Below are 27,590 nucleotides of genomic sequence, written 5' to 3'. Positions count from 1 at the left end.
TGGCAGAGGCTGTTTCCACAGCTTGAACCCGTGAGTGACCTTCTGGTCGCATGGGAGCAACTTTACCGGTTACTCCAAGGCTTCCATTCTAAAATTCCATGTTTGTTGTAAGAAAGGACAGTCTGGTGCACTAAAGATCCCGTTATGTGCGGGGTTCCGGGAAGGACTGAACCACAAGGGTCTACTGTACGCAATGCAGTTTTGGCAGAGGCTTGTATCCACAGCTTGAACCCGTGAGTGATCTTCTGGTCGCATGGGAGCAACTTTACCAGTTACTCCAAGGCTTCCATTCTAAAATTTCATGTTTTTTGTAAGAAAGGACAGTCTACTGTACGTAACCTTATCTTGCAGTTCTGCCAAAGGCTATTTTCACAGCCTGAACCCGTGACCTTCTGGTCACACGATAACAACTTTACCGGTTACTCCAAGGCTTCCATTCTAAAATTTCATGTTGTACAAGTTACACAATATGAATGAGACACTAAATATGATATATAGGTCATGAGTTCGAGCCGTGGAAGCAGCCACTAATGTTTGCATTAGGATGAGCCATCTACATCAGATACGGCCTTTCCCCGTACCTTACATGAACGAAGGATACTTTATGCACCAAACTACCCTTTTAGACACTAAACCATCAAGACGGTGGTTGTGGTGGACCGTTAAAGTACTACTCCATCCTTAACTAGAGATCTCATGTTTGAGCTTTGGAAATGGAGTTGCCGTTAGAAGAAAACAGTTTAGCCCCTCAAAGCGGGGGCTCCCTGGCGCAAATCCAGACTACTCGAGCTCTAAACCGGGTACCGGACACCAGATGTGAAAACCAAGACAATTGATTACAAGTAAAATTCCATTACAACAAGCTCACATATAGCACATTGGTGAACTTTTGTTTCCATTTTGGTTCCAATAACCTCATTGCTTAATAATTTCTACGTATTCGCGATATAAAAGATATTTACACAATCAGATCGATTTATTATTAAACATTCAAGAGTTCCATAAATATTAAACATAACATAAAATCATGAGAAAATATATATATATACCATTGAACTTGGGAGGATGAAGGTAGAATCAAGCAATGCCGCCGGACTAATGCCGGGCGGTATCGTCAGGAAATCCGTCCGGCAAGGTGGCAGCGACGACATGGCACGAAAACCAAGGTAGCTAGCACCTCGTTGAAAATAACGTTTCACCAGCAACAATAATAACCACGCTTCAATCTCAAACAAAAAGTCTTCTCATATTGTCCATCTCAAATCCATATAGAAAAAAACAAATGAGAGCTACGGTAAGTTGACAGCCAGCGTAAAACTAGTCAATCTACCATGATGAATTCTTGTGATACAAAAAAATATAGAAATACGAACAAAAATATATCAAAAATTATCTTAAAAAATACTCGAATAATGTCAAATATACAAAATGATGAGTCGAATCGCTACATTTTCTACCACTTAAACAAGTGATTATCCTCGAGCAAGTTTAGAATCATACCTGAAGTATCACTATGTCAAATATAGAAAATTATCATAAAAAATATTCGAATAACGTTCAAATATGCAAAATGATGAGTCGAATTGCTACATTTTCAACCACTTAAACAAATGTTTATCCGTGGACGAGTTTAGAATCATATCCGAAGTCACTACGTCAAATATAAAAACTATCATAAAAATACTCGAATAACGTTCAAATATGCAAAATGATGAGTCGAATTGCTCAATGTTTATCCTCAAACGAGTTTAGAATCATATCTGAAGTATGTCACTACGTCAAATATAAAAATTATCATAAAAATACTCGAACAACGTTCAAATATGCAACATGCCACTTAAACAGGCTAAGTGATTATTCTCGAACGAGTTTACAATCATACCTGAATTATGTTACCACGTCAAATATAGAAAATTCTTTAAAAAATACTCGAATAACATTCAAATGTGCAAAATGATGAGTTAAATTGCTACATTTTCTACATACCTCAATGTCACTGCGTCAAATATAGAAAATTATTTTCAAAAATACTCAAATAACGTTCAAATATGCAAAATGATGAGTCGAATCGCTACATTTTCTACCACATAAATAAGTATTTATCTTCAAACGAGTTTAGAATCATACCTGAAGTATTTCTAAATTATCATAAAAAATACTCGAATAACGTTCACATATGCTACATTTTCTACCACGTAAACAAGTGTTTATCCTCGAACGAGTTTAGAATCATACCTGAAGTATTTCTAAATTATCCTCAAAAATACTCGAATAACGTTCAAATATGCTACATTTTCTGCCACGTAAACAAGTATTTATCCTCGAATGAGTTTAGAATCATACCTGAAGTATCACTACGTCAACTTGTTTGCCTCGAAATCACATATGGTTGCCTAGCATTTTCAACAATGCTAGGCTTATTATTGCTAATAATTAAAAGAAATTTTCACTAAATCATTTATTCAAACTTACACCTATAAGATTAGTTTAATTTTTTTTCACAAATTCATGTATAGAGTGAGTGAAAAAGTAGATTATTTTTTTGTTTATTGTAAGGGAAACAATCTACTATAAGTAGTGAGATTTTTAAGTATTTAGTTAGCATAAAAATAGGAATATTATTTGGTTAGCCTGAAAAAGTGAGAAAAGAGGTTTTTAAAAGGTTGAGAAACATAGGGATTAGGGCAACCTTTAATTATTTATAATCATTTTTTTATATTAAACTAATAATAATGATAGTTATAAAATAATTTAAGTTATATATACTGATAGTATTTTTTTTCTCAATTTTAATTTTTGATAACACATCAATTCTCATTTTTTATTAGGTTATCGATTACTTCGTACTTATAAATGATTTGATTGTATACCTATTTAATTCGCCGTTAATGCATAAAACTTTGAGGAATATATTACTCAAAAATTCGCTTGTATATTGTGTTTACGTCAAACTATACAAATTTACGATGGTTAAATAATTAAGTGAAGTAAGAGTAATTATTATTATGCACCCGATAACACGTTAATTAATTACCATTTTTATTATTAGGCTAATATCTTAATACTTAGTAATAGAGATTTACAATTAATGTATCTTATAAATGATTTGATTGTGTATGTATTTAATACATTAATACATCGAGATAAGAATATATATAAAGGTAATATATTCCCTTAAGAGGCATCTCGAAAGATCAGAACCTCAAATATTGCCTTTCTCAAAGTCGTTGGCCGACGTTCCCAGTGATCAAATGCATCTCAAGGAGGTTCAAATTATACTAAGAAATACGCTACTAACAACCCTTGAATCACGAAAAAAATCAGATAGAAGAATCAAGAAACAAACAGAATTAGACTCATATTGTTTATCAATAAATTATGTTACTTCACATTTTATTTGTAATTGCAATTTGTTTTCCATCACATTAAAATTCATCCCAAACACCATGTTACCTCTTAATACTTATTGAGATTATCTATAATTATTGAGATTATCTATAATTATTTTATAAATTATCTGATTGTGTACATAGTGAATTAACAAAAAAGTCGTACATATATAAACTTAGAGGTATATATTACACCGAAACTCACAAACATCTGATATTTACATCAAACTGTATATTATAAGTTTATCGTGGTTGACTATAAATTGAGGCAACAATATATATATTAATTAATCATGATTGGTTGATAAAAGAACATTTAGAAGAAATATAAAATACATTTATTCGTTCAATATAAATACAGCGTTAGGTAATCTTTTTTTGATATTAATCCCAAAAAAAAAACATTTTCATAGTTGAATATTAAAAGTACATCTAAAAGAAATATAAATCCATTTATTCGTTTGATGTAACTATAAATAATCTTTTTCGATATTCAAAAAAGCTCAAAACATTTTTTACTTGGAAAAAAAAAAATTATGACAAAATTTATGGAATTTTCTGAAAAGATTTGGGTAAATAACTTCCATAAATTTACGTGAATCAAGCAATATAGTTGAATTAGTTAGCATATATTATTATCTTCCATAAATTCACGTAAATCAAGCAATATAGTTAATTTTTATGGATAGTAATTAATCAAAATATCACTAGTTTACTATTTTTACGTTACTAGAACTAACTAATTAACGATCCCAATTGCATTGTTCCGTACGAAGTACAATGTACTAAGTGGAAATTTTTATTTTTATTTTTTTTTTGAAAAAAATGGATTTTTTATTTATTTTTCGTGTTTGGTGCGTAAGTAAAAAAATGTTATCCTAAAAGAGTTTGCATATAATCTAGACAAATATTATGGGAGGCGTGGGAGGAGGTGATGGTAGGGATATGGGTGGTGGCAGTGACGGATCCAAAATAATATAATTTTTCGTCAAAGGGGGTTCGGATGTACCCTTTCGATGAAAGGTGGCTCCGCACCTGAGTGGTGGGTGGCAAAAACGTAGCTACATGCAGTGAAGGATGGACAGTCGAATACCGTTTGTCGAAAATATTACACAACTGTATATAGAAAATCATATGAAGTATATAGGTCAAAAATTATTTTCCATATGTACATATTAAATTTTGAACACTCTTATTAAAATTTCTAGCTTCGTCATTGGTGGATGGTCAATGGTGGGTGGTGGGAGCAGAGGCTTAGGGGGTGGGGGTGAAGATGAAGTATATACGTTCGAGGGCGCGTAGGAAACAATTAACGTAGAATATCGTAGAAGAAAAATTTTGATCAATCGAACGTGAGAAAATTAAAAAATCCAATGTATTCGGAAAGAAAATTTAGAAGATTTAGGGATAATACTCACAAAAATACCTGTACTTTGACCGAATTTTCAGTTGAGCATAATGAACTTTGCGTGGGTCCTATTTACCCTCCTAGACCTTTTTTTCGTATTTTAATGGCATATATCTGCCCACTTGGACACGTGTAAATATGAGGTGGCGCGTGTATTACACACGCCAATACACGTGCAAAAACGAGATTGGTGCGTGTATTACACCGCCAGCCGCTGAAACTGGGTATTGAGTTTCGGGGGAGGGGGGAATTAAATACACTTTAAAAAGTCTAGGGGTATAACAGGACCCCCGCAAAGTTCAATATGCTCAACTGAAAATCTGGGCACGTGTATTACACCGCCAGCCGCCGAAACTGGGTATAGAGTTTCGGGGGAATTAAATCCACTTTAAAAAGTCTAGGGGGATAATCCATAAAGTTCAGTATGCTCAACTGGAAATCCGGGCGCGTGTATTACACCACCAGCCGCTGAAACTGGGTATAGAGTTTCGGGGGAATCAAATCCACTTTAAAAAGTCTAGGGGGTAATAGGACCCCCGCAAAGTTCAGTATGCTCAACTGAAAATTCAGTCAAAGTTCAGGTATTTTTGTGAATATTATCCCGAAGATTTATTTGTATATCATTTGATAAAGTAAAAATTATTTACATTTACAGAGTCCAGATTTATTTGATGTTCGCATTTAATCTAATGGTATTTCTTACAAAATATTGAATTAGTAGCTAGTGTAATTAAACTTTTTCTTCTTCTAGTATATATGTTTGGAATTTATTGTACATTAAATGAAGCATATAATGATTGAATCTAAGTTTATTTAAAAATCATAAAAGAAAATATATACGAAAATTTATGAAGTAAACTAATACCATCTAAATACACTATTATTGCAAGCTTGAAGAAGTTAGTCTTAAATTTCGAATATGACAAGTGAATTTATCAAAGATGAGGTGATTAGACAGGACATGACGTATATTCAGGTTTATCGAGAACATAGACCTTAGATAGAGGATGTGGAAGACGCGTATTAGAGTAGAAGGTTAGTCGGGTTGGAGTGTTGTCGTATACTGTGTTATGGTAGCTTAGGGTTTCGCCGTAGGTATTTGTCGTTGTTGTTGTTTATTGTGTTTCGATTATCGCGCTATTTTGTAGTTGATTATTGTTATTCTGCTAGATTTTACATTGTTCCCTTGTTAGTTGTCATATTTTCTTCACTGTTTTCCTTTTCTTTGTACCGATATTTGTAACACTTGAGGGTCTTCCAAAAACAGCCTCTCTACCTCCCGAGGTAGTGGTAAGGTCTGCGTACACTTTATCCTCCCCAGACCTCACTTGTGGGTGTTTATCTTCTTCTTTTTTTGTACCTGGATTTGCAACACTTGAGCCGAGGGTCATTCGGAAACAGCCTCTCTACCTTCCCGAGGTAGTGGTAAGGTCTACGTACACTTTATCCTCCCCAGACTTCACTTGTGGGTGTTTATCTTCCTTTTTTTTTTTTTGTACCTGGATTTGCAACACTTTAGTCGAGGGTCTTCCGGAAACAGCCTCTCTACCTCCCGAGGTAGTGGTAAGGTCTGCTACACTTTATCCTCCCGAGACCTCACTTGTGGGTGTTTATCTTCCTTTTTTTTTCTGTACCTGGATTTGCAACACTTTAGTCGAGGGTCTTCCGGAAATAGCCTCTCTACCTCCCGAGGTAGTCGTAAGGTCTGCGCACACTTTATCCTCCCCAGACCTCACTTGTGGGTGTTTATCTTCCTTTTTTTTTGGTACCTAGATTTGCAACACTTGAGCCGAGGGTCTTCCGGAAACAGCCTCTCTACCTCCCCGAGGTAGTGGTAAGGTCTGTGTACACTTTATCCTCCCCAGACCTCACTTGTGGGTGTTTATCTTCCTTTTCTTTGTACCTGGATTTGCAACACTTGAGCCGAGGGCCTTCCGGAATCTCTACCTACTTGGATTTGCAACACTTGAGCCGAGGGTCTTCCAGAAACAGCCTCTCTACCTCCCCGAGGTAGTAGTAAGGTCTGCATATACTTGATACTTGTGGGTGTTTATCTTGCCTAAAGGTGTAGTGCAAGAGGTAGACAGGAAGTGCAGACAATATTTGTGCAGACAAGGTTTAACCATCAAAGGGTGTTCTATTGGAAATAGCCTCTCTATCTCATCCAATGTGATATGGACTGCGTACACTTACCCTCCCCAGACCTCATTTGGCCGATGGGAATACACTGGGTATGTTGGAATGTAGCATCCGATGGGAAGTTGTCGCAGCAAATTGTGATGAACGAGGACTCGTTATGGGTGAAGTGGGTGCATGTCATATACATAAGAGAAGATCCTTCCATTTGAGTCCACAAAGGCTCCCGTAGACAGTAGTTGGTATTCGAGGAAGCCGAATGAAATAAAGGAGACTACGCTATCGATCACTAGTAGTTATCTGTCATTAATTAGCACGCAGCAGAGAATGCGAGTGGCTGAACTTACTTGGAATTCAGTCTCGCGGTACCTAAGCATAGATTCATTTTGTGGCTCGATGTGCAACAGAAAGCGCTAACCGGAAAGAGAGACTGTAATGCATATGAACATACCTGTACAGGATCCTACTTGCTGCTTATGTGACTTCGAGTCACAGAAACCTGTCATCACCTTTTCGTCAACTGCAACTGGTTTGTTAACTCGGTGCTGAAACATTACAGTGGGCGATGTCAACCAAGTGCTGGAAGTGGTGGCTACGATCAAGTGCTCTTAGGTTGTGCTTCTGGTTTTAACGGTTAATGGTAATCGACAATGTTACCTAAAGAAATTTCAAACATATACGTCTGAAACTTCAGATCCATATAGCGGAAGCTTGCACAAACAAGAAATATGTCAAACTTCAGACAAGGATTTGTGCACTTGCAGCAACGATAACAAACCCAACGAAATCATACAAGTGAGGTCTAAGGAGGGTAGAGCGTACGAAAAAAAATTGGACCAACATAAAATTTACCAAGAACAAAACAAGAAGCTATTTCATTAAAATTCAACAGAAACATGTTTATATTACAAAGTTCTGATCGGCTCAACGATACTTCTGTTCTATTCTCACAGCAACAAAACCTAGGGATGTAAAAGGAATTATTGTACCACCAAATTTATTTGTCTTAACGGGATAGGAATGTATACTTTTAAGCTATATTTGCTCGGACTCCAAAAATGCCGATGAGTGCATGTCAGATCCTCCAAAAATCAACATGGGTCCAAGCAACGTAGCTTTTAAGTCAACTTGTGAATGGTTTTCATATCGGCAGCTTCTTGAATAGTCCCCTTCTCAACGGGATCCCACCATTTGAACAAGAAGTTGTCGACGACAAGTCTGAACCAAGGAGATAGCTTCAAACCTTCTTCGCCAGCATCTGCTTTCCTCAAAAGCTCTTTCAGTTGTTCTTGGTTCACGTACTTGATATCAGCAACTTCATCAGGGTTCGGATTCACCTTGACATCACGGACGATGAAGAGAAGATAATCGACTGCAATAAACCAAGAAGGAATCAAAAGTAGTTCCACGATCACTAATAGCTTGTTTGGCCAAGCTTCAGATATCTACTTATTTTGAAAAGTATTTTTTGCCGGAAGCACCCCAACTTTCCGAAATAAGCACTCTTTTGAAAAAGAAAAAGTCATTTTGGCTTCATAAAAGCGCGGTCAAATAGGTTGTACGCACATCAAGAAGAAAATACAAAGAAGATATGTCATTACGTTCGTGTTCTCCCCACTTTCCATCAGATGGTGCCTTGTAAAGCATACGTCCCAATGGGGTGAATTGATCGACCGGGACATCTTCAGCAGGAATACCAAGTTCATCGAGAAGCTTCCTTTGTGCAGCATTTCTTACACCTAACATTTGAAATTACAACACAGAATGAATTGAAGAAGAGAAACTGGGATCGTAAAAGTTAAACAGAAAATATACCAAGACCATTCTCCTCAATAAGCTCAGACTCTCGGTAGAGAGGGTGGCTACAGCAAGTGTTCGTCCACACCAACGGAAAGGTAACCTTTGTTGCAGATCGTTGCTGCACATACAACACGAGAATAACATACATTAAGTGGTTTAATCATCAAAAACTTCAAAGATACGTCTCAACTACACCTCATTTGGCGACTATGACTACTTATGTAATATCTTATAATGCCAAGAAGTTCAGCAGATTACGTCTATCAGTCATTTCAATAACGATTTGTACAATAACTTGAAAGGAAAAGAAACATCACGAGGTGTTTATTTATGCGACATACATACCTGAAGAAGAAGTTCATACTTCGAGTTGAAAAGAAACACACTGAAAGCTCTGTGCAATAAATTCAGAGATTCGATCTTTTCCATCAAATGGCCTGGACATGAACAAATGATCGTATAGACATGAATGAATTTATCTTAAAAGCTATTTTTGTTTACTCAAATTTTCAAGTAAAAAATAAGCACGAATCTAGGTTCTTGGCCGACAAACTCCGTTAATTGTGAGATAGCATACATTGGCATCGAATCACAAAGACCTTCAATATCAGAACACAAGAAGAAAACACATCGTGGAAATACCAAAGACGAAGCTAAAATCTAAACTTACAATTGTACTTGGATTCATGACCAACAACCTTGTCGTTCTCATCCACCAAAATACATCTGCAAGTAATAAAGATGAGAATGCGTACATTAAACCAGGCGAAAAAGGTTAAAAAAAGTTGCCAAAAGTCTAAAAATGCAGATCAAAGACTGATAACAACAACTACAGGTTAAAAGCGCAGAAAAGGTTGTTGTGTAACAATTACCAAAAGATTAGTGAAGACTCATACATAACGTATCTAGAATTTAGACCTGATAAAAACGTTCAGAAGTTTAAGAATCCTTGTCGAGGACAACCAGAAAACAAATTTTCAACTCATTGGCAGCATACAATAATTGAGAAAGTCAAGTATTTTTTCACATAGATAGAAACCGGCCAGATTGCAGGTAATTAATCACAACTTATAACTAAAACCGATCCAATATAATCATGATTTGTTGACGTTGCAAGCGCAACAAAGGAGTTCCCTTATCTTAAACCTTCAGTAAATTTCACATTCAAATCTGTATCCTGAACAACATATTAAAGGTTGTGCTTGTATGAAAGAGCACATTTGGACCTTGAATATGGAAAATCTCCAAGGAAAAATGATTTTTTGCTTTCATCAATACTTGGATATTATTGTTAACCTTTACTACGACGACATACCCAGTGTAGTCCCACAAAGTGAAGTCTAGGGAGGGTAGAGTATACGCAAACCTTACCTCTATCTCAAAGATCGTGATGTTGTTTCTGATCGTTAACCTTTACTACAACAACATACCTAGTGTAGTCCCACAAAGTGATGTCTAGGAAGGACAGAGTATACACAGACCTAACCTCTACCTCAAAGGTCGAGATGTTGTTTCTGATAGACCCTCAACATTGTTAACCTTTACTACGACAACGTACCTAGTGTTGTCCCATGAATTGATGTCTAAGAAGGGTAGAGTATACGTAGATCTTACCTCTACCTCAAAGGTCGAGATGTTGTTTCCGTCTTTCCGATAGACCCTCAGCATTGTTAACCTTTACTACAACAACATACCTAGTGTAGTCCCACAAAGTGATGTCTAGGGAGGACAGAGTATACGGCGACCTTACCTCTACCTCAAAGGTCGAGATGTTGTTTCCGATAGACCCTCAACATTGTTAACCTTTACTACGACAATGTACCCAGTGTCGTCCCGCAAAGTGATGTCTAGGGAGGGTAGAGTATATGCAGACCTTACCTTTACCTCAGAGATAGAGATGTTGTTTCCAATAGACCCTCAGCATTGTTAACCTTTACTACAACAACATACCTAGTGCAGTCCCGCAAAGTGAGGTCTACGGAGGATACAGTATACGCAGACCTTACCTCTACCTCAGAGATAGAGATATTTCCGATAGACCCTCAGCATTGTTAACCTTTACTATTCAACAATATCGTCCTCATATCTTATTTCATAACTTTGTACGATTCTCATAACTAACCCAACGCCAGAAGACCTTACCTCTACCGCAAAGGTGATTTCTTTTCATTAGTAGTGGAAGGTTTACCACACGAGTTACAGATTCACTAAATATCTATAAAAATATTTAACTGAGAATCTAACCAACTATCTTAGTGGTCAATGAGGTCTCGGATTCAAATCTCATACACAGAGTTCGTTACATGTGCTAGTAAGAGGTAGCAAGTATCCCGAGGAATTAGTCCCACATGCCACGCACGGTTATCAATAAAAATAAAAAATTAACTTGTAAAGTTGCTGTCACGTGACCAGGAAGTCTGGCAGAAATGCAAGGTAAGGCATACGATACACCCTTATGGTGGGCCTCTCCCCGGACACCGTGCATAGCGGTAGCTTTAGTGCACCGGGCAGCCCTTTAAACGTCACACTGACAATCCTTAAACTTCAAATCATAGATCAGCTTTAACTTTGTCCCCACTTAGTGTCAGAGTTACTCGATAGCTGTGCTAGTCGAACAAAAATAAATTAAAGATTCTAAAGATATACTCCTTGTTTCAAAAAGAATAACGTATTTTGACATGCACAAAATTTAAGAAAATATAGAACGACTTCTAAATCTTACGGTTTTAAACTAAAGTTATATACATCAAACATATCAAAATGTCATTTAATCTATGATCTTAAATATATCACGTATAAAAATCAAAAAATAGTCAAAGAGATGGAGAACAAACTCGTCTTCGAACATAAGACGTCGTTGGACAGCATCCATATTAGCATCAGCAACTACATCAGCCATGTAGATAAAACTATACTAAATAAAATCAAGGACGTCTCAATAAAATTAAAGTGAATAAAATCAAGAACGTCTCAATAAAACTACGGTGGATGAAATCAAGAAAAATGTCAATAAAACTAACACAGAAAAGGAATAGTGAGGAAAAGAGAAGGGAAGAAGGATAATTTATAGGGGAAAAGGGAAAATAGAGTTAGAAAAATTGGCAAAATAGTTAAGTGACATGTGGGCTTATCAAAATAATTAAGAATAATTTATTTTGATTCACTTTTTATTCAATATATTTGAAATTTAATGATACAAAAAGGTTGATATCCATTTTATTCTTTTCGGCCCCACTTATTCGAAATTTAATGATATGCAGTCAGTTTGGATAGGATTAAAAAAATTATTTTTTAGCTTAAGTAATTAAAAGTATAAAATAAATAATTTTAAATTAAGTAAATAAGTGTTTGGATAGAACTGCTGAAACTGAAAAAAATCTGTTGATGTGTTTGGTAAATAAGTCTTTGTCAATCACTTTTTTGTTGTCAAAATGACTTAAATATCCTTAAAGATGTTAACACATAATAATGTGAATTATTTATGATTTTTAATTCCAATACTTCAAAAATAATTTCTATTTAAATACACTTTCAATGTAAAGTGATTATGCCAGGTCAATTTATAAATATAAGTTACTTTTTAATTTTTAAATATTAAAAAATAAAAATTTTAAGATATTTTTTATATAAATATAGTATTATATTGTAATATTGCAAGCTTCTAAACAACATAAAATTTTTAGGAATGAAACAAACTATTAAAAGAATCAATTTTTAAAATTTGAATAATATGCAGGGATTCTATATGAACGGATAGAGAAGAACTTACCACAAGCTCGATTTGATGATAAAATTTTTGAGTGTTTTCTTATGTAATAATGGATTCTCTGAAAATGATGGAGAAAGATGAAGAGAAAACTAGAGGGAAAAGATGAAAAAAAACAGCAAAAAGAAAGAGAAAGAAAAATCAATAAGGGATACAAAGTTTAGGGTATTGTTGAAATTAGAAGAAAATATAAGGGATAAAAGGTAAATGTTTTGGTCAAACCTAAAAAAATTTTAATCTAAAAAGTAAAAAGCTGGGGGTATCCAGCTTCTCAATTTTTGCTTTTTTTAATCCAGTTTTAACTTTTTTTAAGCTCTTTTTAATTTTACCAAACATCTAAAAAAGCTAAAAAAAAAGTGATTAAAATCTAGTTTGATCATATTTTAATGTTATCCAAACACCCTCTAAATAGCACATGTCATATACGTTAAATTCTTTCGTGATGTAATGTTATTAGTTGCTGAGTGATCTTATTGTCATATATGATTGCCGCTAGAGTTGTACAGACCAAACCATCAAGTTAAATCGAACCGACGAACCAAATCAAACCAAGAAAAAAAATCGACTTATGGTTTGGTTTGATTGGTTTGGTGTTAGAAAAAAAAAACCGATCTTTTTTTGTTTGGTTTGGTGTTAAAAAAAAAAAGTCAAGCCGAACCCAAATCAAACTGACATATTATATATATATATATAATATTCAAACTTTTTTATATATAAAATATTAATTCTAATCTGTTATAAAATAAGAAAGAATAAAGAAGAAGAGTAGAGAGAGTGATTATTATTTCTTGGATGAGAGATCATAAGATTGTAAATACAATAAACAAAACCCCTCTATTTATAGGAGAAATTTACTCCTAATCTGAGTAAAAGACGGATACTTCAAATCCTAATAGATATCAAAATAGATCTTGATAGACATTCACTATAATGTAAATACATTTATAACACTCCCCCTTGAATGTCTAATTGGTAGATAATGTGCCTCGTTAAAACCTTATTAGAAAAAATTCAGTAGGAAAAAAAATCTAGTGAAGAAAAAAGAGTACACATCTCTAATAATGTGCATTTCGGCTGCCTCATTAAAAACCTTACAAGGGAAACCCAATGGAACAAAACCTCGTAAGGAAAAAAGAGTACAGCGCATATTAACTCTCCTTAATGAGAACATCCTTGACCTTTGCATCTCGATCTTGTGCAGCATCTTCTTGAAAGTTGCAATTGGAGAAGATTTGGTGAATAAATCAGTCACATTGTCAGTTGAACGAATCTGTTGCACATTAATATCATTATTCTTTTGTAGCTCATGTATGTAGAAAAGTTTTGGCAAAATGTGTTTCGTTCTATCTCCATTTATGAATCCTCCCTTAAGATGTGTTATGTATGCTGAATTATCTCTGTATAAAATTGTGGGTAAATTGTCATATTTCATACCACATTTTTCTCGAATGAGATGTATCATGGACCTCAACCATATACATTCTCGGCTTGTTTCATTAATAGCTATTATCTCAGCATGATTCGATGAAGTGGCTACGATAGACTGCTTTGTATGTCTCCAGGATATGGCAGTACCACCACATATGAACACATAGCCTATTTGAGACCTAGCTTTATGCGGGTCAGATAAGTACTCATCATCAGCATGACCAATAAGATCGGGACTGCAATCTTTAGAATAACACAAGCTCATGTGTTTTATCCCATTTTGATGTCTCATAGTAGGAGCAGAAATATACCTTGCTAACAAATTAACTGAAAAGGCTATAGGCCTTGTAGTATTTGCAAGGTACATGAGTGCATCAATTGCACTAAGCTATGGTACTTCATAACCAATCCAATTTATTTTGAATTTCAGCAAATAATCTATTGCTTTGAAAACTCTCCAAGAGTTCCAATAATGTTCAAGCAATAAGCTTATACAATATAAGGATTATAAATAAGTTTCCCAGAAACTTTTATATGCTTCAAGCAGTTTGAATCCTTAAAAGTTTTCACATAAGTTTTGTCAAGTGACAATATTCAATATTTCATGAGTGACATCTTCAAGTGTCTGGACTGCAAATCAAATAAGTTTTACGCTTACCAAAATGCATCCTTTTATGTCACTTAATAAATGTTTCTACGTTAGCATGCTTAAATAAATGTAGAATTTAGATCCTCGTAATCTTTCACAATATTGCGCCAATATTGTGTCAATGATATTGATGATATATTATTTTATATCGGTTCACAATGCGACATAACATTTTGAGATCTCATCACTTCATTATTTTCAGGCACATGAACCTTACATAAGGTTTCATGAAGTGTTATGTCGTAGGCTCTTCAAGAGTTCATTGTCTTCTTATTATGGTTATTTGCTCCTTATTTTTCAAGGACTATTTTATTTGGAACCGATTAGTCTACCACGCTTCACACATGCATAGATTCTGTCCTTTAGGAACACAAAATAATAGCAATTGCGCTTAATATGAGATGCTTTCGGCATTTGACTTGAATTATCTTTTGGATGAGGATCTGGTGATAATTTCTAACATATTTCATAGCGCTTATAATCTCCCCCTTATGTTAGAAAAACTAACATACATCCTCTACTTCTTTGAGAATCCATCGTTGTGCATTATTTCATTAATCGTATACCGCACATCAAAATTATTAGATGGAATAATTGGTTCCCGACCTTGAACCAATTGAGAGGGAAGAAATAATCTTAATTTATTGGTCTAATGCATACAAATGCTATTGCAATATATCATATTTCATACCAATACATTAAATTTTGTTCTCATTAACAATGGTTTAGATATTTATCGAAGACATTCAATGCTAAACCATCACCATCAAGATGAATTATCTTGATTACAGAATCTGAAAATTATGCTCAATTTATATTGAACAAGTAACTTTATAAATGTCAAACGTAGGTTGACCATGAATGTACATGTGATCATTTTATTGATGCATCTTTTCAACATATCACATGATAGGTAAACGAGCCCTTATTCACCTTTTATAATTTTCAGATTTGAAGGGATCCAATCCCAAAATTAGTTGGTCCAACCAACTTGTCATGAGAACAAACGACATAAACAATTCTTGAAGAATCTTCTAGTTCTTCAATACATGCACATCTTCTAGATGTCACAATTGTTCATATCAATTTATGAACTTTTATTCTAATAAATTCCAAGTTTACCATGACATGTACTTTTTCTTTAGTAAATTTCAGATTTACTATTACATGAATAAATTTCAGATTTACTACTTCAGAAGTAGATTTCAAAATTATTCAACCTCTTTCGGAGGTGAGTTGTGATACAATCACAATTAAGTCCACGTTTGCATTAATAAGTTTCTCATTCCCTAGAAATGGAATATAATCGTGCCTTAAGCCTATCAAATTATGATAGCTTATAACCTCTTTCAAGATTTTGGTACTTCAGAAGCAAATCGAGGCATACATATGATGTAGAGAATTTTTCTCTAGCATATCTTATAATCATATAATCGTGTGAAAATATCATCACTTTTGATGATCATTAGTATATTCGTGCATTCAATCACTTGTCTTCTTTCAAACATATTATGCACTGCTACCACATACACCTATGGAATGAAGCATATTCAATGGGTCGAATTTCAGGACTTTTCACCCAATACCCATTATTTTGCCTTAGCTATCACAATATCATCAATATGGTGTATTGAGATTCAAACTCAATATTTTATCCATATAAAGGCGTCTTAAGCATAAATCGATGGGACTTGAACCCAAATATTACCATCCTTTTTGATAATATTGTTCTTGAGGAATGAATTTAAAACATAAATGGTTCCAAACCAATTATTTTTCCTCAAATCCAACAATAATTATATCATTAATAGAAAAATACAAATAACATAAGAAATTACTAACCTTGACCCTTAGATTTATAATCTCACCTTATTTGGCAGAATCTCGTACTGATAACATGTTATAAAATAAGAAAGAATAAAGAAGAAGAGTAGAGAGAATAGAGAGAGTGATTATTATTTCTTGGATGAGAGATCATAAGATTGTAAATATAATGAAGAAAACTCCTCTATTTATAGGGAAAATTTACTCCTAGTCTGAGTAAAAGACGGATGCTTCAAATCCTAATAGATATCAAAGTAGATCTTGATAAACATTCACTATAATGTAAATACATTTATAACATAATCTACTTTTTAAATACTTTTTCAACTAGTTTTAGTGATTTTCAATAATTTGAAAGTAGATGTAGACTGTAGTATATATTTAGATTTAGGCCTTTAAGTTATAATTTTTATCCATTAATTGTTAATTAAATGATCGAAAACTCAATATAAACTTAAAACCTAAATTTTTCACTCTTCATTTCACTTTTTAGTTTCAAGAGAGTTTTCCGCTCCTCATTTTTTCATAATTATGGTTTTTCATTAGCACATGAGTGAAAATATATTTGATCTAGTCTTCGATCACAATATAATTGTAAAAACTAAATATTATAAAAAAAAAAAAAAAAAAAAAACGAGAAAGCCGACTAAAATCTAAACCGAAAAAACCAATTTTATGTTGGTTTAATTTTTTTTTAATAAAAAACAAACCAACCCTACCTATGTACACCCGTAGTTGCCGCAGTATGTGTCATGATATACACAATAAAAATTACAACTTTATGATAATCGACTTTTATTACAGACGTTCAATTTTCTGTATTATTTGTGTCTAAATTAATTTAAAAGCTAAACAACACATGACATATATTGAATTATCATGTTTATCGAACAAAAAAAGAAATATTAATAATTAGAGTATACGTAATGAAGTGTTGTGAATGGTTAAGTCATATTCTAGCATGTATCACGTACCTGATACCCTTAATTTACGTCTAAACTATAGTTTAAATTTATGTCACATAGAAAAATTAGGATTCAAGTTCAAAAAATTCATCAATCTAATTTGTATTTTTAATTACCTAATATTGTCATTAACTTATGGTAACAGATTCAAATTTATGTGAGCAGATGTTTTTGGCCTGAGTTGGACACGTCCCAACTTCAGGTAATTACAAAATAACTAACTAGGAACATACTCCATATTTCTCATCTATAGAAGTTCAGATTAAGCATATATCCTGCTAATCTAGGAAACATGCTAGCCCAGCAATGAAGGTCTTGGATGATCTGTCTACTGATTGCTTCTCTTTGCTGCTTTCGTTGCTGGAATATTCGTTGGTTCCTCTCCATCCAAATATGATATACAGTGGCGGCTAGGCTCATTCTGAAGACTGCTGCTTTTGCTAGTTTCCCCTTTCAATGCAGATTGGCCCATTGTACCTCTTCTCTCCATCCCATACTCCCCCTTGTAACGCCTTGACAGTTGAGTATTCTTTGCCATATATCCCCTGAAGTTGAGCATTTAAAGAACAGGTGCTGGTGGTCTTCCATTTCCTCGTCACATAATGCACATGTTAGACTGGTTTGGATGCCCCATTTATCTAGTCGATCTTTAGTATATAATCTTTGATTAAGTGCTATAAACATAATAAACCTCCATTTTGGGTGCCCTTGATTGTTACAGTGTAATTTCCTCCAGTCCACTTTAGAGGATTGGCCTCTAAGCTGTTGGTACATTTTCTTGATGGAGAATGAGTTCTGCTCCATAACTTCTTCTATACTTAAACCAGCTGCATCAATCCATTTACCAGCTTGTAAGATTTTCTGAATAATCCATGACGCTTGTTTGGTCCATGTGCTCCAAGGCTTCCTTCCCTCCAAATAATATGCATGTACCTACAGGATCCATAATTTATCCTTTTCTGATTCAAGTTCCATAAATGTTTGACGATAGCAGCTCTATTCCATATATACATGTCAATATATTTAAACCCTCCAGCTGATTTGGGGAAGCACATCTTGTCCCATGCTATTAGTGCCTTGCCTCAATGTTGGATATCTCCATTCCACAAGAATCTTTTGCACATAGTTTCTCCCTTTTTTAGAATTGTTTTTGGTATTGGAAAAACTTGAGACTAGAAGTTTTGTATACCAACAAGCACACTGTGAATTAGTTGTAATCTACCAGCATATGAGAGAAATTTAGTTGTCCAGTTTGTAATCCTTCCAACCATCTTATCAATTAGAGGCTGGCATTGGGCCACTGGTAACTTTTTGGTGCTCAAAGGCACTCCCAGGTATCTGAAGGGGAGTTGTCCAGTAGTAAACCCCAGTTGTTGTAATATGAGCTGCTGTGTACTCTCATTTACACCCCCAAAATATATGCTACTCTTTGACTGGTTGGCTATAAGGCCTGAAGCTGCAGAGAATTCTTGAAAGCAGTTGTTAAGCAAGGTAGCAGAAACTACATCACCTCTGCAGAATAGTAGTAAATCATCTGCAAAACTGAGTTGAATAATATTCAATTTTTGGCATCGTGGGTGGAAGTTGAAGTCTGGATTCTGTCCCAATATTTTCAACAGTCTGATCAGGTACTCCATACTCAAGACAAACAGGTAAGGTGACAGGGGGTCACCTTGTCTTACCCCTTTCTTTGCAGCAAATGGTGTGCTAGGAACACCATTTATATTTATAGAGTAGGACACTGTTCTAACACAACTCATTATCCACCGTACAAATTGCCTAGGGAAATTCATACCCAGTAAAACCTTCTCAAGGAAGGGCCATTCAATTGAGTCATATGTGTTTTGCATGCCAATTTTAATCATTTCTCCCATATCCTTTAACTAGTTCATGACCAAGTAAAATGTTATCATTTAGAACCCTACCAGGGACAAAAGCAGCTTGACTAATGTCTACAAGATGAGCATTTTGGATGTGGTAGTACAACAGGATATTGGTCTATACTGTTTTATTGAGCTAGGGTGTTTGGTTTTAGGGATCAGGGTCACAAAAGTGGTGTTAATGAATCTGAAAAATTGTAAAACAGCAGATGTTACCTCTTCTCCTATGATTGTAAAGAAATGTGCATTGAAGCCATCTCTACCAGGAGCTTTGTTATCATCTATGCCTTGCATCACGTCAGCAAAGTGCCTTCTCTGATCACTCACTGTGGGAGAGAGAGCAATTCATTCCCTCTAATATTTGTCCCATCTTCTGTATACAGGATCTTTATTTGGTTTTCTGCTTTTCTCCCTTTCATATTTGCAAAAACAATTGCTTATCCATTTTGATTTATTTTTTTTTATTTCTACCTCTCATTATCTATCATTAATAATTTTCCACTCTTGGACCATTACCTAATGTCCCCTAATCTATTTTATTTAATAATTTGGTACTTGAAATTTAATGATACGGCTAATAAATAATATGATTAAGTTATTATAGTGGAAGGTTCATAATAACCATTTCCAAATACAATATTTATTGAATGATGGAATAAAGTGAAAACTTAAGTTTTTTGAAAATTTATGACCAAACCTGTTTTTCGAATTTTAACTTCAGGAAAAAAGTAAAAAAAATTCTTGGTCAAACACCCACTTAATAAGTTGGTATTCGAAACTCAATGCTACACGTAAATAGCGTGTGATACATATTATTAAGTTGTTTAAGTGAAAGGTTCATATTGATCGTTTTGAAATACAATATTATTGCAAATTTGAAGAAGCGAGTCTTGAATTTCGAATCTGAAAAGTGAATTTATCGAGTGAAAAGTACGAAAACATTGGCTAACTGAACTTTCATCAATTCATGAACTTAGGTTGTGGTTCAAATAGGGGTCCAAAAAACGAATACATACTTAATACAGCAACATACTCATGAAATCTCACAAAGCGACTGACGTTATACCTACCTCACGGAGATAGAGAAACTGCCTCCGGAAGACCCTCGAGAGGCGGAGTCGGGATTTTCAGCAAGGGAATTCAAAAATTGAAGAAAAACTAGCTAGTCGAAAGGGGTTCAACATCTAAAATATATACGTAAAAAAAAATCATTTTAATCATGTATTAATAGTATAATTTTTCATCAAAGTGGAGTTCGGATGAACCCCTAATAAAAGGCGGGCTCTGCCCCTGCCCTCGGCTCAAGTGAATAACAGCGACATACCCGTAGTTTGGGAAGGGTAGAGCGTACGCGAAAAAAAATTGGACCAACACAAAATTTACCAAGTACAAAACAAGAAACTAACTTCATTAAAATTCAACCAAGACATGTGTATGTGACAACAAGTTATGATCAACTCAATGTTACTACTACTGTTCTATTCTCACAACAACAACAACAACAAAATATAGGGATGATTGCATGTCAGATCCTCAAAAAGTAGTGCATCTTTAAGTCAACTTATGAATGGTTTTCATATCGGCAGCTTCGTAAATAGTCCCCTTCTCAACATGATCCCACCATTTGAACAAGAAGTTGTCGACGACAAGTCTGAACCAAGGAGATAGCTTCAAACCTTCTTCGCCAGCATCGGCTTTCCTCAAAAGCTCTTTCAATTGTTCTTGGTTCACGTACTTGATATCAGCAACTTCATCAGGGTTCGGGTTCACCTTGACATCACGGACAATGAAGAGAAGATAATCGACTGCAATAAACACAGAAGGAATCAGGTCGAAGTTATACATACATACCTATCTGCTCAATGCACATTCATGTTTTACTATGTAGTTCCACGATTACTAAGCCCTCTTGGCTTCGTAAAATAGGTTATAAGCACATCAAGATAAAAAAGGGCAGCCCGGTGCACTAAAGCTCTCACTATGCGCAGTGTCCGGGGAAGGGCCCCACCACAAGGGTGTATCGTACACAGTCTTACCTTGCATTTCTGCCAGAGGCTGTTTCCAAGGCTTGAACCCGTGACCTCGTGGTCACATGGCAGCAACTTTACCAGTTACTCTAAGATGAAAATAGAAAAGAAGATATGTCATTACGTTCATGTTCTCCCCACTTTCCATCAGACGGGGCCTTGTAAAGCATACGGCCTAATGGCGTGAACTCATCAACCGGGACATCTTCAGCAGGAATACCGAGTTCATCAAGAAGCTTCCTTTGTGCAGCGTTTCTTACACCTAATATTTGAAATTACAACACGGAATGAATTGATGAAAACAAACTAAAAGTTACGAGTTTCAACTCAAACAGGAAATGTACCAAGAGCATTCTCCTCGATGAGCTCAGACTCTCGGTAGAGAGGATGGCTGCAGCAAGTGTTTGTCCACACCAACGGAAAGGTAACCTTTGTTGCAGAACGTTGCTACACATACAACACAAGAATTATACATACGTTAAGCGTTTAATCTTCAAAAGCTACAAAGATACATCTCAACTACACCTCATTTGGCGACTTATGACTAATTATGATATCTTATAACGCCAACAAGTTCAGCAGATTACGCCTGTCAGCCGTCTCAATAACGACTTGTACAATTAACTTGAAAGGAAAAGAAACATCAGGAGTCGTTATTCATACGCATACATATATACCTGAAGAAGAAGTTCATACTTCGAGTTGAAAAGAAACACACTGAAAGCTCTGTGCAGTAAATTCAAAGATTCGATCTTTTCCATCAAATGACCTGCACATCGATAGCAGGTTAACGAGCAAAAACACCAGACGTGAACAAATGATCGTAATAGATATGAACGAATATCATCGTAACCAATAAATCTCCTTCGATCTCAACAGTTAGCTAAAAGATTCAGAATACGAAAGCAGAGAACAGACATATATCAAGTAAGTTAAATTAGCAAATTTAATTTCTGAATTCTATATTCTCCGCGGACAACAGACGCAGTTAATTGTGAGATAGCATTGCATTGTATCACAAGAACTTCACTGTCAAAATAAGATATCGCCACCAAGGGGAATACACTAAAAGCGCAGCCCGGTGCATTAAAGTTCCCGCTATGCAAAGGGTCCAAGGAAGGGCCCCACCACAAGAGTGTACTATCTCGTCACATGGCAGCAACTGTACCAGTTACTCCAAGGCTCTCTTTCAACCAATGGGAATACGCTAGACTATCTAAACACCCGGGAAATTATAAAGACAAAGTAGCAATCTAAACTTACAGTTGTACTTGGATTCATGACCAACAACTTTGTCATTCTCATCCACCAAAATACATCTGCAAGTGTCAAAGAAGAGAAAGCATTAAACCATTGATAACAACAACAACAGTTACGACAAGATTCAAAAGTCTTCTTTACTTGCTTAAACTCCGTGTCAAGTCAAAACCAGACAAACAAATAGAAACAGAGGGCGTAACAAAACTTATGTCTACAAAGATTCAAACGTGTGGCCTAATGGTCAATAAAGCACGTACAAAATTAAGAATACGAGGGTACAAAAAGCCGATTTAGAGCACTTTCGTTAGCACCCAGTAACTTTTGCTCAGACTCTATATATACAACAACAACATACCCCGACTTAATAAAATCATTTCGAAGCCCTATATATATATATTAATAAAATCCCCTAAATATCTAGAGGGTATAACCTAACGCTCAATGAGGTCTCAGATTCAAATCTCATAGTAAAAACACTAGTTAATTTCATTTTTTATTAAAATGAAAAAAAAAAAATCAGTTTGTATTAAGAATCTATAAACTTCAAATCGTAGATCCACCTCGAAGAGTTACTCGATTCTAAAGCTACTAATTCAAACTATATATATATATTAATAAAATCCGTTAAGCACTCGTGAGGTCTCAAGTTCAATAGCATGTAAAACACATTAGTAAATTTCTTCACATTTGTTTAACAAATCTTAATGGACAGAGTTAGGTGTTACCTGCATGCGACTCATATTACCATAAACTTTCAAATCATAGATCCGCCTCAATCCATCAACATTGATATATAATTAAACTAACAAAAAAAATTACTGAAAATAGTAAAAAAGAGAGAGAGAGAACATACTCGTCTTCAAACATGAGACGACGCTGAACAGCGTCCATATTAGCATCAGCAACAACATCAGCCATTGAAGATGAATTAAATTAAGGACGTCTCAATAAAATTAACTAGATAGATGCAGGGAAAAAGAAATAGTGATTATGGGAAAGAGAAGGGAAGAAGGATAATTTATAGTGGAAAATGGCAGACATATTTGGACAATTGCCAAAATAGTTTAGTGGCATGTGGGCTACTTTGTTTGAATAATTTTTATTTTTTTTCACTTTTTCCAATACTTTATTGTTTTTTTCCTTTTTAGTTTTATATTTATTTTTTCATTATAAAAATATTTTATTTTTTGTATGATTACCTGATGTGTCCTTTTCGATGTTATCTAATAATTTGATATTTGAAATTTTTTTATAGGAGGTAGAAATAAAATCTGTCTATACTTTATTCTTTTATTTATTTTGATTCCTTTTTTTGTAACTTGGTTATTTCTTTTCCTTTTCAGTTTTTGTTTATTTTTTATTATAAAAAATATCATTTTTTGGATCATTAATTAATGTGCACTTTTATATTTTATTCAATAATTTGAAATTTAAAATTTAATGATATAGAAAGAAATAAGATCTGTGTATATTTTTTTTTATATTTTATTTGTTGATTATATTGAATACATTGTTAATGTTGATGGTATTTGAAACTTAATGATATGGCTAAATAAAGTGGTATATATTAAATAAATTAGTTATATAAAAGATTCATGATGATCATCTTAAATAGATAAAAAAAAAAAATTGTTGATAACTAGCATATATGTGATGTGATATTATAAGTGATTGAGTGATCTTGTCAGTATAATTCACTATTAACATAGTATGCGATATGATACAAATAATTAAAAAATTAATACAACTTTATGATAATCGATCTGTATTATAAACGTCTAGTTATGTGTTATTAGTCAGCACCTTATGCTCTTCATTAGTGTCTAGACTAATTTAAAAGATAAACAACACATGACATATATTAAGTTATCATGACGAGATGTTATAATAATCATCTTGCAATATAATATTAATCGAATAACAAAAAAAAGATATATTCATAATTAAAATAGATGTAATGGAATTGATCTACTTGTTATATCATAGTAGGTGCCATGGACTAGTTTAAATTTATGTCTGACGAAAAATTAGTGTAGACACGTGATTTTTGATCCTCTCCGAGTGTAATATATATATATATATATATATTTTTCGATATTAAATATTTATATTTGATTCGATATTATTTTAATTATTATTTTATTTTCAGTAAATATTTAGTTAAAAAAATAAATAACTAAATGAAGTTAATCTTAAGATATTATTTTATTTTATTCCAATTTTTAAAAAAAATACAAAAATTTAAAAAATAAAAATAATTTTCTTTTTAATAAATAAGATAGTAGTTTTAGCACTATCTTAATTATATTTATTTTTGGCTATTTATAAACTTTTATTTTATTTTCTTAAATATAAAAACTAATCAATTATTAGTATATTATTATTATTATTATTTTATTTATTTATTTATTATTTTTATTTGGTATAATTATTATCTCTATTTAAAAAATAATAATAATAATTCAAAATTTAAAATTCCCTATCTGATCCCTAATCTAACTGTTCCCCCAACTTTTCAGTTTCCCCCCCAAGAACCCTGTTACTTAAGGACTCCCACCCCCAAAGATTGAACGTATTATTCTACACAGATTCAGACACAAACAAAAAAAAAAAAACAGAAAGAGAGAAAAAGGGAGAGTACGTGAAACCAAATTAAAAAAAAAAAAAAAAAGGAAAGAGGAAGGATGACTTGAGTTCAAGTTGGGGTCCATTCGAGTTTTTGGTGACGTCGTTCGTGTTTCTCGTTTAGTTAGTTCATCATACAGTTTGAATCAGAAGGAGTTGAGCATTTGATATTTCTTGGAATTCAGTGGATTATTAACAACTTTTGCTTAAATTTTAATATGCAAGAGGTAACCCTCGAACCTTCTCTTGTAGCATAATAATGTGTCAAATAAAATTGTGTTGTTGGTGTTCCAATGGTGATTTTGTTCATTGTTTTCTTTCCATTTTCGTTTGGTCAGATCTGTAATCGGTTTAATATTTTTGTTTTTCCTTGAATATTGTTAGTTAACGGTGGGTTAATTCATTTCTTTGATCAGTGCTCTTGATTACTGGAAATGGAATTAATAATTTGTTAATTTGATCTTAGTGTGTTAGTTTTGTTTCCTTGAATTTATTTTTTTTTATTTTTTTTACTACTACAGTTTTAATTGATGTCTTGCTTGAAACACGCATGAAGAGTGTGATTATAATAAATAATATAAATAAGATCATAGGATTAATTTTTAGTTAGACTATATAAAGGTGTAATGTTAATGGCCAATTTTAGTTACGTACTTTTTCAAAAATAATATTTGCATGCATTTGTAATAGGTTTAGCATTTTGGTACTATATTTTTAACATCATTTTGAGATTAAATATTTTAAAACATAAGTTAGAGTTTGAGTTTAAGTTAGTGACTAAATTATTCTGTGAAGTTATGATTTATGAGTATTATGGTTAGCAAAAAAAATAAAAATAATATATACTATGGATCTATGTAGTTGTTTAGTTAGAATGAGGAGTTTGGTTTCTTTTGAGTCACTATTTGATTATATTAGAAAAATAGGAAACAGAATAAATACATGAAGTTAAAAAGATATAGTGATTCTATAAAAAAATTATATTGTTGATTTAAATTTAGTTGATCTTTATTAGTTTATCAAAAAATGCATTTTTATACATAGTATGTGCATGGCAAAGTTTCCTATATCTCTTCTCATTAACATATAATTTGTGGTATTTGAAATATAAAAATAATATAATAATCTTGTAATAATTATGGGATTAACATACTATTTTTCGTTAAAATTTAGTTAAGCCTGCACTTACTTTTAGGGCCTATTTATTAATTAAGGTGAAAATGAGCGAGATGGGATACAATTTATTCTAAATTTCATTGCATAAAAAAGAGAGGAAAAACCTATTTGTGAGGGAGCGAGATGAGTTGCGGACTAATCCAAAATTCGTCATGAATTTTAAAAGAAAAGAGAGAAAAAATAAGAATAGAATTAGACAAGATAAAATTAGAATAAAATTAGACAAGATAAAATTATTTCTAATTTATAAGAGATGATCCAAAGTCTTTAACATTAGGCAAATTCCAGGCACGTTTAAAATATTCGTTTCAATTAAAAATTCGGTGTACGCATCTTTCTGAGACATTTAAAAATTCAAGGATGCAATAATGCACCTTGACAAATATTCTTCTAAAATTAATTTTTGTCAATTTATTTAACATAAGAGGTGTAGTCAGACATTTTCGGTATAGTTAAAAATGAGCAATTTTAGGCCTTAACATAACTTATTAAAATAATTTAAGTCAAGATAAGCCAATAAAAGCAACCGTGCTTGAACCACAGGACTCGAGGGGTGCCTCACACCTTCCCCTCGGTCAACAGAATTCTTTACCCGGTTTTTTATTTTCGCAGATCAACAAAGAGTCATTTCCTTTTTATTAGGAATTTAATAAGGTGACTTAGAACACTATAACTCAGTTCCAAGTGACGATTTTGTAATTAAAAATAATCCTTATTCAATATCGTCACTTTAATTAGAAAAACCCTTCGACCTCCATCCCTCGAGCGAAAAAAGGGGTGTGACAGTTAGGATCCAAATTCAAAAATTATGATTAAGGTCAAAGAATTCATCAATCTTTGTTTTTTTTTTTTATCTAATGTAGTCATTAACTTATAGTATAAAAAATCTAATTCTATCTATTTTGATTCTTTTTTCTAGCACCTCTCCACTTCTTTATTATTTTTTCTTTTCATTTTTCTATTTATCTTTCATTATTAAAAAATTTCTTTCTTGGATCATTACATAATGTGCCCTTTTCTATTTTATTCAATAATATGATATTCATAATTTAATGATACACGATATATTATTGTTGTTGTTGGTATTTAAAATTTAATGATATAACCAAATAAAGCGTTATTATGTTAGGTAGACTAGTTATAATGAAAGATTTATTATGATCGTCTTGAAATATAATACTTATTTGAAGATGGATAAAAACATTTATTGATAACTAAAATATATGTGACCTGATGTTATTAATGATCGATTGATCT

The 27,590-nt window shown here is 33.4% G+C and overlaps 3 protein-coding genes across 3 annotated transcripts in view; all 3 read right to left on the bottom strand.

Annotated features, from left to right (window-relative positions):
- The window catches only part of LOC107871419 (probable WRKY transcription factor 34), a 4,492-nt gene extending 4,440 nt beyond the window's left edge, over nucleotides 1-52 (bottom strand). Inside the window, exon 1 of the mRNA XM_047412297.1 lies at nucleotides 40-52. Coding sequence (XP_047268253.1) covers nucleotides 40-52 — 13 coding nt within the window. The remainder of the gene's footprint in view (nucleotides 1-39) is intronic.
- Nucleotides 53-7,780: 7,728 nt separating this feature from the next.
- Nucleotides 7,781-11,915, bottom strand: LOC107871418 (isopentenyl-diphosphate Delta-isomerase I). The gene is made up of 6 exons (XM_016718350.2): nucleotides 11,568-11,915; nucleotides 9,404-9,459; nucleotides 9,079-9,170; nucleotides 8,749-8,851; nucleotides 8,535-8,672; nucleotides 7,781-8,305 (listed from the first exon to the last, which is right to left on the bottom strand). Exons 1-6 carry the CDS (start codon nucleotides 11,630-11,632, stop codon nucleotides 8,052-8,054), a joined length of 708 nt encoding a protein of 235 aa, XP_016573836.2. The 5' UTR covers nucleotides 11,633-11,915; the 3' UTR covers nucleotides 7,781-8,051.
- Nucleotides 11,916-20,623: 8,708 nt separating this feature from the next.
- LOC107871417 (isopentenyl-diphosphate Delta-isomerase I) lies at nucleotides 20,624-23,626 on the bottom strand. Its single transcript, XM_016718349.2, has 6 exons — nucleotides 23,386-23,626; nucleotides 22,536-22,591; nucleotides 21,950-22,041; nucleotides 21,617-21,719; nucleotides 21,397-21,534; nucleotides 20,624-21,050 (listed from the first exon to the last, which is right to left on the bottom strand). Exons 1-6 carry the CDS (start codon nucleotides 23,448-23,450, stop codon nucleotides 20,797-20,799), a joined length of 708 nt encoding a protein of 235 aa, XP_016573835.1. The 5' UTR covers nucleotides 23,451-23,626; the 3' UTR covers nucleotides 20,624-20,796.
- Between the last annotated feature and the right edge of the window lie 3,964 nt (nucleotides 23,627-27,590).

This window comes from Capsicum annuum, chromosome 5, assembly GCF_002878395.1.
Source record: "Capsicum annuum cultivar UCD-10X-F1 chromosome 5, UCD10Xv1.1, whole genome shotgun sequence".
Taxonomy (NCBI): Eukaryota; Viridiplantae; Streptophyta; class Magnoliopsida; order Solanales; family Solanaceae; genus Capsicum; species Capsicum annuum.
The sequence above is the reverse complement of the archived record's forward strand: the minus strand, read 5'-3'. Positions and strand labels throughout refer to the sequence as shown.